This window comes from Dasypus novemcinctus, chromosome 2 (genome assembly GCF_030445035.2).
Source record: "Dasypus novemcinctus isolate mDasNov1 chromosome 2, mDasNov1.1.hap2, whole genome shotgun sequence".
In the NCBI taxonomy this organism is placed as follows: Eukaryota; Metazoa; Chordata; class Mammalia; order Cingulata; family Dasypodidae; genus Dasypus; species Dasypus novemcinctus.
Genome location: NC_080674.1, coordinates 178,775,379 through 178,789,244, shown reverse-complemented (window position 1 = coordinate 178,789,244; position 13,866 = coordinate 178,775,379). Strand labels below are relative to the sequence as shown.

The 13,866-nt window shown below is 44.5% G+C and overlaps 1 protein-coding gene across 2 annotated transcripts in view; it reads right to left on the bottom strand.

Annotated features, from left to right (window-relative positions):
- Positions 1-13,866, bottom strand: part of TENM2 (teneurin transmembrane protein 2) — a 1,208,790-nt gene that overhangs the window by 91,199 nt on the left and 1,103,725 nt on the right. For both annotated transcript variants that reach the window (XM_023591746.3, XM_058281907.2), the window contains one exon: positions 6,268-6,414. In XM_023591746.3, the coding sequence (XP_023447514.1) occupies positions 6,268-6,414 (147 nt within the window). The remainder of the gene's footprint in view (positions 1-6,267; positions 6,415-13,866) is intronic.

The window sequence follows — 13,866 nt, the reverse complement described above, 5'->3', positions numbered from 1 at the left end:
TATTGCTCTCCTCTCTGGGAGATGACTGGGGACTCTGTTTATGGCTCCAGCTACATTTGCCACAAGGTCTTTGGACTGCAAGGGGAATCCTCATCCAACCCAATTAATAGAGCTCTGTCACAGTTTTAAGCTGTCCCCCACCCAACAAATCCATCGACATGATTTCCACACATTAATCACAGCATTTATAATGGGTCCACCAAGCTTTATCTCTTATTAGATGAAGAAATTGGGCTATTTGGACTTCAGAGCCATAACTCTTCCAGAATCCCTGAAGTCCCTTGCTTGGCTCTGCTTGCCGCACAGACCAGGTGAGTTATTAATTAACGAGTGAGATAAATGCCCGAGTAGCATCCCTGAATCATGTCAACCCAATCTGGGTGGTTATGGGATGGGGAGGGAGGTTGGAGGAGGCGGTGGGCGAGGGTTGGGTTTCATCTGTTCCAAGTGCTTTGGACGGGCTCCAGGGTTATTTCTCCTCATTTAGACCTGGCTAGAGAGCCTGAGATGGTGTGCCCAGCGCTCAGGCCAGCGTCCTCGCAGCTCTTAACCTAAGGCAGCTTCCTCTGGAGCAGAACAAGGAACCGAGCCTTGCAGATGGAAGTGGGGCGAGAAATACTGTTCTGCAGAGGAGCCTGAAATTAAGAAGCCTTAATTTAGGGAGGGAAATAAAGACGCTGCTGGAGAATGGAAAGAGTCCCCGCCAGGGGGTGCTGGTCACACAGATGGCTTTAAGGATGTCCAGGCAGACGAGCTGAAGGCACAACCAACCCCCACCCCCACGGCAGTCTCTTCTTTCCGCTCCTCCGGGACTCAGGCATCTACCCCGTCATCCCACACACGCCGGGTTGTAATAATAAGAATCGCTTGTTTCTACATCTTGCATTTCAGGTGGGCTGCGAGGTTTTCCCAAAGGCCTATTTTCAGTATCTAGCATTTCGTAGACCCTCAAAGAATGCTTATTAAACCATGACTGGATAAACTAATAAAGGGAAGGATAAATTTACACCCTAATGACAGAGAGTTAAAGGCTTTTTAAATGTTGAAATGGTCACCTTTCCAAACAGGAATGGTGAGTCCTTCTAAGACATGCTGACGTTATTCACTCATGAACTAAAAATGAAAATTTTGATTTTTTTCTCAATTACTCATTTGTCTTGAAATAAAATTTCTCTGTAGTTTGTTCTGAGAATTTGAGGGAAGGGTACTATGACATATCCCGCCTTTTTCTTACATTGGGCTGGGCCAGCCCAACCACAGGGAACCAGGACTAAAGCACGTTTCTCTCAAAGTGTGGTCGGTGGGCCACTTGCATGAGAAATCTTTGGGTGTTTGTTACAAATGCAGATTCCTGGATTCTGCACCTGCCAATAAATCAGGATCTCAAAGGTGGGGGCCTAGAACCCTGAATTTTAAACAAGCTCTCCAGGGTGACTAAGCAATGCTGAAGTTTAAACAAGCACTGGTCAGAACCTTGGTGGTTATGTAAAGTGGAGAATGACTGGTTGGGCTCCATCCATATGGATTCAGGATCAATTCTAGGAAACAACAACATTATACTAAGAATGTGAATGCTAGGAGTGGTCCATATATGAAGGTGTGGCACAGGCAGGAACCTGACAGAAGTATTACGTGCACTTTCTCACTCAAACATCACAACAGCTAAAGGAGGTGACATTGTCATGCCCAGTTTACAGACATGTCAAATATGTCATGGAGAACAGATTCTCCATGGAAACTCTGAGAAGTAAAATGACTGGCAGAGCTGGGACACAAAGCCTGACTCCTCAGCCAGGCTCTTAACCATGATGATGTTACAATGTCATCTATCCAGAAACCCGGGAAGTGCTAGGAGGAGGAGCAAGTATAGATCATACCCAAAAGACTTAGTGTTATGTTGAAACAAAGCAAGAAATAAAGAGAGCTCCCCTCCTGTTGTAAGGAAGGACATGATGGACGGGTTACTCGTAGACGAGCTCGGTTTAGGAGGGCTTCCTCCTAGCCCCTCCACCTGCAGGCCACTGAGGTTAAGGCCTTGCCTTTCCAGCCTCCTTGGCTGCTGCTTTCAGGCTGGAGAAGGTAACTGATGGGGGCGGCAGCGCCTTTGGGTAGATGCCCAACGTGGCTTGAAATTATGGGAGCCAGGCTTTGTGTGGACAGAGAGCTACGGTTACTGACTGTAAGTTTCGGGTGACGGAGGGGTGGAGAGAGAGTAAAGACCATCTTCCCAGGCCAGACGGTCTGACAGCGCCTCTCCACCCTGTGGTTACCACTTTTAGAGGAAATCTACAGCCTTTCTCCTAGCCCTGGCTGTGATGATCTAAATCTCACACCTCTGCCTTGGTGGTGATAATTAAATATTATCCGCCTGTCACTTGGAGCACATGTTGTGTGTATTCTCAGACTTTAATGAGCTGGTATTTGTCTTCTGTAAGCAAAAATATTTCTTTGAGTAGAATAAAAATTTTAAAAAAATTCATGGAACTGCACAACACAAACAGTGAATCCTAAGTTAAACTATGGACTATAGTTAATAGTGCAATTATAAAAATGTGCTTTCATCGGTTGTTAACAAGTGTACCGCACTACTGCAAGGTGTTAATAATAGGGTGGTATATGGGAACCCTGAATTTCATGCTTGATTTTTTTTTCCCTGTAAACCCACAACTTCTCTAATAAAAAAAAAATATTTCTTGGAGTCTCTTCTTTTTCAAATTGGGGTGAGCAGTTCAAGTGAAGATCTCTTACTATTAAAAAGACAGTCTGCTTGCTGACATGTCTGTCTGAACAGTTTCTACTTCTTTCTCGGGGGCAACGGCAGCTAAAGCTCGGCCCTTCAGAGTCAGCCTCTGCTTCCTGGGGGTACATTAGCAGTTAGGCGGCTGGGGGTGTAAGGAGACACTGAGAGCAGTAGGAGTAAGGAAGGTAGAGAGATGGTGTATTTTGTTTTTGTGGAATAATCTAAGGCAGGGGTTCTTCACAAGGAGTCCATGAGCTTGAATTAAAATTCCAAAAAAAGCATTATTCTTGTGGGGACGTGTTGGGGCGGGTGTGATATATTTATTAAATAATACACAGTATAGAGTGGACTTAGTAAGGGGTCCAAGATTTTCACCTGACTGGCAAAGGGGTCCGTGGAACAAAAAAGGTTAAGAACCCCATTCTAAGGCAACTGTTTGCAACAGGGTTTCTCATCTGAACACCACACAACACAGAAAATATCTGAGTGACAGTTTACTTCATTCTCCAGAGGCTAGTACTTAACTAGTACCACTCTGGATGTAGAGAGAGATTAATGGATTACATGCAGTAGATATCTTAGGACGGTGATTCTCAAAGAGTTATCCCTGCCTGTACAGCATCACCTGGGAATTTACTAGAAATACAAATTCCGTCATCCCACCTCAGACCTATTGAATCAGAAACCGTGGGGGAAGGGCTCGGCATTCTGCTGGATGAAGCCTGCAAGTCCTTGATTTTGCTGCAAGTCAAAATTTCAGAACCACTAGCAGCCATAAAGCACCAGGACTTAATTCTCTCACCGAGGACTGAGGTTGAAAACAGCTGCTAAGGGATTCAAATATCTGTACCTGTATTTGTATCTATATCTATCTCAGTTTAAAGTAATTTTAAAAAAATCACTTCAAACTGCCTTTTTTTTTTTCCTTAACAGCCCAGAGTTCCTAGATGGAAAAATGATTAGCCTTTTCCAGCCCCCTTTGGAAGAGCGCTCCATTATTTTCCCCATTCATGAGATTTAGAGCTAACGTGTTCATTGTAGCCACTTCCCGGGTCGGCATTTGTGTTCTGCCTGGGTATCTCCTCCCTCCCACAGCCAGAAACCCACCTGGCCCTTCCTGAGAAAGCTCACAAAGCAGGGCAGAGTCTAGGGCAGACTTCCCACCCCCAACCGAAGACAAGCAGAAAAGTGACATCATTAGTGTGCTGCAGGATCCGATCTGGAGCTGATGAGGCGCAACTTTCATATTTATCAATAAACAGCAAAGTGCTTAGCACACCTCCTAGGGAAGTAATTAACCATAAAAAGGTACTCTGCACGGAGGAATCTCCTCCAAAAAAAGAGCTCGGTTAGTTGCCAATTGCTTATGCCAGGTGAGACAGAATCCGCGTCTACCTCTGTCACCTGACATAAGCAGTTCTGAATTAACCGGGAGTTCCTTTTTATGAACACCTTGAGGAGCCTTTGGTGCGTGTGCATGTGAGTGTGTGTGTGTGTGTGGTTAATTATTTCCTTGGGAGGTTCACTCTAATAGTTCCCATAACAAGGCCATTACTGTCTTTAGCATAATCACGGCCTCATTTGCTTTTGTGCCCTGCCTTTTTGATGCTTTGCCTCTGCCTGCCAGGAGGGACCCCGCTTCGTGCCTGTGGCAGTCGTTAGGTGGGGGCCTGGCAGCACCTGTGGCACCTCCTCCTGCTCCACCATGGCAGGAGGTGGGAGGCGGGAGCTGGGAGCCGAGGCGGGATTGGCAGAGGGTGGTGCGTGGCTCAGGGCCCTGAGTCTCCTTAGGTGCCGCATCCCATGATTTGCTACGCTCTCGGCTGCTGACTCCCGGAGCGGGGAAGGGTGGCAGGGCCTTTCTGGAAGAGGAAGAAGCTGATCTGTAAGCAACCACTGTACTTGGCGGAACCCCCGGGAACCAGAAGCGCAAGTAGTGTGGGAAAATAGTGCGATTCTGACTTTCCCTGAAAAAAAATCCTGCGTTATATAGTTATGCCTCGCCTTGGTCGAAAATAAATTGAAGTGGCTTCTGTTTGGGCTGTTTCAGGGGAGAGAAACTGTATGAATGGGAGCACTGCAACTATGTCAGGTCTATAAACTCCTTTGATTGTGTACTGCTATCAGTTCGTGTACATCTGTTTATTCATGAATTATATAAATGCGCTACTGAGATAACATTTTATGAACAGAGCAACACATAATTTAAAAGGATGAGGCAAGATAAAGTCGGAATGTCTAATACTTCCGTTTGCTACCCTGATGGACTGCACCCCACCTTGCAGCCCCCTGGTGCCCACCAACAGGGGCCATGCGGGCAGGGATCGGCTTTGACTTGGTTGCTGCAATCTCCAGAATCTAGAGCAATGCCCGGCACATAGCCCTGCTACGATTTAAATTTCGTTAAATCAAATAATTGGACTTGTGGATCTTACACTCTGAAACAACTTCTGCCCCGAGTAAACAGGTCAGTTATTAGTCTTGGTGTGGTGGATCATACACGTGTACTAATGCTTGGGGAACAGCATACATTGCCCTCAGGACATCAAGTGGCCCATGTGTGAATGCAGCTGTTTAGCCCCAGAATCCTTAGCACTGCATCAGGAAGTAACAATGGAACATTCAGCTCAGAGGTAGCACAGGGGTTGCCCAACTATTTCTTTGAAGGGCTGGAGAGTAAATATTTTCAGCTCTGCAGGCCATAGGATCTCTGTCATGACCACTCAGTTCTGCTGTTGGGGACAAAAGTGGCCACAGACAAGACATAAACAAATGCCTGGATATGCTCTGATGAAACTTTATTCATGGGCACTGAAATTTTAATTTCATATAATTTTCCTATGTCATGAAATCTTTTTTTCTTCAGATTCCCCCCCCCCCCCCAGTTATTCAAAATGTAAAAAAAATATTTAGCTTATGGGCTGGATTTCTACCCACCCCCAACCATTAAAAATATCAAAAACATTTTTAGCTCATGGGCATGAGCTGCTGGGTTTGGCCTGAGGCTGTAGCTCGGTAACCAGTGGCTTAGAACATGGACTTTCGAGTCAGAGGTCAGCTTGGATCCAGTTCTATTGCTGATGGTTGTATTATCTAGAAAAAGTTATTTAACCCTTCTCTTGGCCCTTGTTTCCTTGTCTGTATAATAGCACGTCAAAGCACCGAAAGGACAAAGGGATGTTTTGCTTACAATGTCTTGGCACAACATTAGGCACATACTGGCATCACCCATATCACTGATTTCTTATGCCCAGCCCTGAAAGTCACCCTGAGGTCAAAGCAGGGCCCACAAACCCTTTTGAGGCGATGAATACTTGTAAGTCCAAAGGTTGCACCAAACCCCGGAGCCCCTGTCTCCACCTGCCCAAGGATGTCCATTTTCGGCTGAATTTCTTTCAAAGGAAATGTTACAATAGTCGACATAAGTAGAGGGGAAGTCTTCCAGGAGAAAAACGACTCATGACGGAAGTATGTACTATACAACCCTCTGTTCTTGAGGGTTTGGGAATTAGAAGACGCTCACTCACCTCCCTCATTATCCTTGTTATCAGCACAGGAGGTTTCCATGGCAACGTTGCATCCGGGCCCTCTCCAGCCGGTCTGGCAGATACACTGCCAGCTGTTCTGACCCAGTGTGCATCTCCCGTTGCCGTTGCACAGATCAGGGCAGCCATCTGGTTGGAGAAATGGAGAGGATGAGAAGGAGGAACGTAAGGCCACACTGGGGAAGCAGGGGAGACATGCACGGGGGCACAAGGCCGCAGGGTAGCCACTGGGCCAGCCTCAGAGTGGGTCCCCTGAGCCTGCCTTCCAAAGAGTCAAGGGGAAGCAGGCGATACATGCAGTTGCAAGACGGAGTGGGGCCGCAGATGCAGGGGTTGCCCAGTGACACCAACCTGAGTGAGGGGCCTGAGGCAACCTTCCCAAAGAGGAGGAGCTCAATGCACATCCCAGAAAAACGGCCGGCCCTGAGGTTACAACCAGACCAGCTAGGCTGTATTTCCAGCCAGTTGCTTGGGATTCGTACGATCTCAAAAAAAAGTCTTTTTAAGTTTTTTATTAAAAAAAATTTTTTTTTAAAAAAGAAGTGACCTCAGCAGAAGAGAGAAAATTAACTATCGACCCCACATGGAGGCAAAGTGCCCTCAACTTGCTTTCAAGACAGATTTACATAAAATTGTCTGGAATTTCTCATTACCCAGAACTGGATTGTATTACTGGGATATTTTCATAGTCTCATAATATTTGGTTTTAAGGGACACCTTAAAATGTTGTCTGCTTATCACTTGACTTAGTTTTGACACGATTTAGAAATACTTTGGGGTTCGAGGGCTGTGGAAGCAGTGGGTGCTGAGTGCCATGAATTAGGAAAAGAGAGATGAGTGTGGGGGTGGGGGAGAGGACACAGAATAAGAGTAGTTCTTATTTTGTGGCTTTCTTTTCTTTCTCCCCTACTCCTTTTTTATTTTTTGGTGATAATCAGCAGACCACCTAACTCTCTAATTGCTCCACTACTCAAAACAACTGCAGCCCTCTCTCTCCTGACCTGAGCTTGGCAAAGGGAACCTGGTGAGAAAAGAAAAGAAAAGGTGGTGGTGGGGCACTAAAGACAGATGGGAAAAGTCCTTCACCCTCCAAGAGTCTCCGCTCTCTTTGTAAGATGCAGAAAGTAGCCCAGATGTGGCCACGCTCACAAAACCTACTTGCTGGCAAGAATTCCTAGATACCTTTTTCTAAAAACTGAGGCATAATTCACATACCATAAAGCTCACCCGTTCTACATGTACAAGGCAATGACTTCTAGTAAATTTGCAGAGCTGTGCAACCTAGGTATGTTTTTTTACTTCATTTAAATGCACTCCCAATGACCACTAATTTAATTGTCCCTGTAAAGTCTCTTCCCTGAGTATCTATTGTAGAGATAATTCTAATTCTCCAATTCTGTCTCTACCTCTGCCTCCATCTCTACCTCCATCTCTTTATCCACTTTTAAAACACACAAAGGTCAGGGTGGACTGGGCCACAGAGGGATGAAGAGCTTTGTCATGAAACCTTCCTGGTGCAAATCTTCTGAATCAAAAGTGTGCATTTCTCCCCACTTTCCTCTCCACCATTCCTGAGGCCTTCACCTAGCACCTAGCATCTTTCCTTGCTTCCCTCGAGCAGCCCTCATGAGAATGATAATTCACATCCTTTGTGCATGTCGCGGTAGTGGGTATTTAAAGGACTCCTCATAAGAAGAAAGCTCTCTGGGGTCTGCAGTTGAGTTTTTTTGTTTTTTTGTTTGGTTGGTTTTTTTGAGGTACTGGGGTTGGGGATTGAACCCGGCACCTCACATGTGGAAAGTTGGTGCTCAACTGCTTGAGCCACATCTGCTCCCTGCAATTGAGTTTTACTTCTTTAAGAAGAAGAGATTTACTTTGTGATGTTTGTCCCCTTCCATCCTTTCCAGAATGTGCCATGGCTTAGGATCTGAGATAACCAATGGAGGAGAATCTCTATGGGGGAGGCTCTGTAAAGAAGCTGAGGCATTTTGAGAGGGAAATTAGGAGATGGTTACCAGGGAATCTGTTTTCTTTTACTGCATAGCCAGACACTAAATCCAAGATGCAAATGAAACACTGGTGTTTGCATATCTTGAGAAGGGGTCATCTGGTCTCCACACCTGTCCTCCATTCACATTTCCATTCCTTTCCTTACCAGTGAAGTAACTTTGGCCCTGCCTGGAAAACCCTTGGCATAAGCCCTTGTTCCTATGTGAGAGAGGGCTCGGAGGGGAAGCCATTCCCAGTTTCAGAGAAAGGCCACAAACATTTCTGCGGGAACCCAGTAAGAAAAACTCAAGAGACATTTCATAGGTTCTCAAGGAAAAGAGAATAGCTCCAATTGGAGAATGGATCACAGAGAATACACCAAATGACAGATGTACCCATTCTTGCTCAGCTTCGTTATTTAGCTACTCTGCAGTCTTGTGCCTGGTGAAAATCACGTCCAATGTCTCAACAGACACCTCACTGTATAGGAAACCCATGTCCACTATGTACAATTTAGATGTGCAAAGAACACTAGCACGTCAATCCGAGATGCATGCTCAAAATATGTGTGTTCTTAGATCGAATGAGGCTTTTTTCCCTTCTCTTTCTCTCTTGATTTCCCTTCCCTCCCACCTACTGAAGTGAGATAAACAGACCACAGTAGCAGGTTTTCTTCACATCATATGAGGAAGATGAAAACACGAACAGTAGGAAGCTGGCAAATCTCTGAGAAGTTTCAGGGCAGCTGGGAATTAATGGACAGGACTTTGCTTTTAGCTTGAAGAAGAAGAAAGCAGCCTTGGTAGGTGCGTGGCGTTGCTAGGCAACCCCCAGCTACCCCCTAGCACAAGTTCATTCTGTTGGTGGCCTTCAGAGGAGGTGATTCGTTGTGTTTGTAAAGTGCAAAGCCAGCTTCTGCTTAAGGAAAAACAAAACATGGGAAGTAATTAGTCTGGAGGGCAAATGGGTATCAGGTGGCAGCTTTACTCTGGAGAGGATCCTATAACTGAAGTTGGATTGGGCTTATGGGATCACACTTGGGGATCCATGGTGTCTCTTTCGCGGGGTCTTCTGGATTTTAGGTAACGCTGCTGACTTCCTCGAGTGCCTCCCTCTAAGACCACCGATGCAGGCCGCCTTAAGGCATACCTGCTTGGTTCTTTGCTTTTTTTTTTTTTGCAAGTAGAATGTTGGCTGCCTGGAAGTGTCAGTTTCTATTATGACCCTAGGCCTGTGGTTCTCAATGGGGGGGCGGGGGAGGGGGGCGGAATTTGCTTCCCAAGGGACATTTTTGGCTGTCACAACTTGGGTAGCATGCTACAGACATTTAGTGGGTACAGGTCAGTGGTGCAGCTCAACACCCTAGAACACAGGTGATGGCCTCCCCACAGCAAAGAATTATCCTGTTCAAAAAGGTCAACAGTGCCAAGGTTGAGAAACCCTGTCATGGCTCTAAAGTTTCATGTGATCAAAGACTTCCTTCCTTACCATTGGATCTCAGAGCCTGGCCCAGTGTCAGGCATATAGTAGATGCTTGAATGAATGAATGACAATCAGGTGGTGGAATATTATTTCAGCCTGTTATTTATAAACTCTTATGAGAGTCACAAGAAAATAGTGATGTCCTTCCTCTCAAAGCCCAATGTCCTCTTCCCAGGGAGAACTTTGAAGGGTACTGGTGATGTCTTAGGCTGGTTCTGACATATTTCCAGCCTGTACAGATCTGATGGAAGCAATTTAGGGAATATAAGTAAACAAAATCACACCCTTACATCCCGAAGACTCCCAAATCTTCAACTCCGGTCCTCTCTGCTGCGCTCCAGTTCTAGACTCCAACTTGCACCTCATCTCCATCTGATCACTCATAAGTATCTCAAACTCAATGTGTCCCAAGCAGAATCAGCCTTGTCACCCCTGCCCCCTAACTCTGACCCCTTCATCAATGGATGGATCTCCAGGTGTGCTCTTGCATGAAACTGAAACATTGGCATCATTCTTAATTACTCTCCCTCTCCCACCAACTCTCTCATAGCTTGTTTCTAATCAACAACCAAGTTCTACCTGCTTTTCCTCTTAACTATAAGAAGTCCTGCCTGTTCTTCCTCCTAAATAGTTTTTGAATGTGTCCTCCACTCTTCAGTCCTATTGCCACTACATTAATCCAAATCATCTCCATCTCTGGCCTGAATATTTGTAATAGCCCCCAAACTGGCTTCCCTGCCTCCAGTCATGTCCTATTCCTGACACTGCTAAAAGCCCTTCAATAGTTTTCCACTGACTGCATGGTCAAGTGTGACTATTCTTTTTTTTAGGAGGTGCTGGGGATTGAATCAGACCTTGTACATGAGAAGCAGGCACTCAACCACTTGAGCTACATCAGCACCCCTGTGACATCTTTAACATGGCTTCCAACTTGTCAACCTATCTTAGTACCACTCAAGGCTTTGGTCAGACTAAAGCCCTTTGGCCATTCTCTTTTCTCATTTGCCTAACTTCAACTCATCCTTCAGAATCAGACTCAGGAGTCATCTTCTTCAGAAAGCCTTTAGAAAGCCCCTGAGTCCAGGCTAATTGTACCATCATGGCACCTTTATCCTTTCCTCATCAAATCATGAAACTTAACACACAGTATCATGACTCTCTGATATCTCCACAATGCCTGCTAGTCCATATAGCAGCCCTTCTTTAAGACGCTTTACTATTACCTTCTGGACAATTGTTGCACTATTTATGTATCATCGTTAACTATAACTTGAATGGCAGGCCCTAGAGTTGTGTAGTGTATAAATGAACAACTGCCCCAAGCACTCCTGTTATGTGACAAACTTGTCAGGGCAGAGACTATGTCTTATTTACTTTTGGATTGCCATTATTCAATAAATAATTGGGGAATGAATCAATGAATAACTTCCAACTGAAATCAGCATCTCCAATGTCTTCGGCAGAGGGGAAATGGAATAGTTTCCAAAACTTGCTATATATCGAATTTGACCCCTCCCCCACACACAAAGTCTGATGACAGTTTCCAGGTAGTCAGTTTGTGCCTTTAAAAAATTAGGCATGAGCAAAATAATGTCTATGGCACAGTAGAAAGGGGAACATAAATGCACCTGAAGAAAGCTATAATTACCATAAAAGGTTTTTCTAAAAAAGCATCAAGAAATGTTCTGCCATGTGCTGCAATTTAGAGGTAGAAATAAGTGGCTAAAACTAAATAAGGGATATGGAGAGAGAAACAGGATTTTAACATTCAAAAGAAAGCACACCTTGGAAAAGTATGGAGGACAACATCCTTCACAATTGGAAATGCAAGTGAAATACAAAACAAGCAGCATGTAAGTGCAAACAGATGACAAGGAAAAGGAGAGATGTGAGATACCCTGATGTATTCAAGAGACCATTAAGAGAACTACTATATCTTGGATTAAATCCTTGGGAAAAGTCTTTTCTGGATTAGGGGAAAACCTTAATGTGATTTGCAATCAGAGTGTTCTAGAATTGAAACCTAGATCTGTCTCTTACCCTCTGGATAATCTTGGGTTGGGAGCCCCAGCTTGTTTATCTATAAAACTGCAGATTTTTCTTGTTACTCTTATTTATTGTCTCTTGCAATAGAATATAGCTCTATTTGTCTCTTTAATTTATCACTATATCCTGGGTATCTAGAAACATGACTGGCACATAATAGACACTCAGTAAATATTTGTGAGGAATAACAATGGGGATTAAGGTACTCCCTATTTGACCTAGATGCCAGAGATATAAAATGAAATGTTAAAGGCAGAAATTTTAGCAGAGAGCTTGGCAGGCATTGTAAGAGCTCAACAGAGAGTAGCACTTGTTGTTAGTTTTGATATAATTTATGTCATCACAAATAATTATAATTAGTGGTAAGCTTTCTCTTTGGGGCATAGCCTAAAATGTAGGCCAGTTCTCTTTGCCTTATTCCTCTATCAGGAAAAAACCAAGAGCCTATCTTAGTTAGAATAAAAAATGGAGGCTTCTAGTTTGTTTTCTGTGGATGATTGAACCACATCCTTGGAAATGATCTCTCTTCCTTTAGCCACCACCCAATAATACACCAATGCTTGGTTTGTTCTGTTGAGAGAGGAGAAAACCCATCAAAATTAAAAGCAATTATAAGACAGAAAAGTAGAAGGTAGAATATATGGTGTCAGGATTGTGAGAAGATGGCACAATAGAAAGCTCCAGAAATCAGTTCCTTGACCAGAACAACTATTAGACAGAAACTGTCTGAATCAACTATGTTGAAACTCTGGATTCCAGTAGATCACTGTGAAGCATCCAGGAAAGAGCTGGAGGAAGAGGCTGGTAAATTGCAGGAAATACCAGTGAATTTCAGTCCGTGCAGCCACTGATTTCACCCAGGCCCCAGCCTCCTGGCAAGCAGCAAAGAGGTCCTCAACCTGGCTCCTGGTGCAGCTTGCTGGTACCCAGCGGGATATAAAGACCTAGTTCCCCAAATCTGGGTGTGTGTGGTCCGATTGTGATCACGGCTTCTGGTCAGCTACCTCAGATTACTGGAGGCCTGGCTCTGAAGGCAGCCATTATTCTAACCTGCCTCTGGCAAGAACTGCAGAAGCTCTTCAAAACGATATCTTTCCTCAAAAGGATGGAAAACAGTTAATAGGCTGTGTTTACTGGCCAAGTGCCAAATCAAGAAAACACAACATCAAAGAGCCATCGGATAAGTTCTTGCATCCTTGCTGAACCCTCTCTAACACCCTCCCCAGGGCAGTGTGAAGCTGACCTGCACTCCCTGTTTCTGGGTTCCTAGCTTTCTTCTGACTGGGAAAGACTGACCTACGAAGCTCCTCTCCTGCTCATCCCTGCTCCCAGAATTTTCACCTCAGGCAAAAGTAGCTTGGGACAGGGAGACCAGTGTAAGAAACAACTAAGTTGGATGGTCTGGGGCAAAAGCTTAAGTTCTGTGGCAGAGCACCCAGGAGAGGGAGAAAGTCTGTTTCTTAGAGAGTAGAGGAGGCATTCAAATTCCTGTAAACAGGTAAACTCCTGAGGCCACTAGCAAGCACAAACCCAGGACAAGACACGGGCTCAGAAAAGACAAGGAGGACCCTGCACTTTCTGTTTGCCTTCGGCTGACCTTCTCATTAGGAGGGCTGAACTCTGAAGGAGAGCACCAGTCAATGAAAAGCCAATTTGCACAGATAGCTTTGTTTGCTTTTCGTTAGCTCCTAGCACTCAAGAAAATCTTTGTCATACCTCTACTGGATACAAACTCAAGAAACAGACAGCTCAGGGACTAAATCCAGAGTCAATATTTTAAAATATTAAAATGTAGAGTGTGCAACAAAAGGTTATAGGCAAAGAAAAATGAAATGATAACCCATCTAAAGGAAGAAAGTAAAAATTCAGAAAACATCAGAAAGAAGACCATACTGTCAAAACACTGGACAAAGACTTTTAAAAAATGACCCTTAAGGAGATGAAGGAAAATACAAAGAAAGAACTAATGACTATCAGGAAAAGAATGAATGAATAATATGAGATAGCCAATGAAGACACAGAAATTTAAAAAATGAACCAAACAAAACTACTGGTATTGAAGAC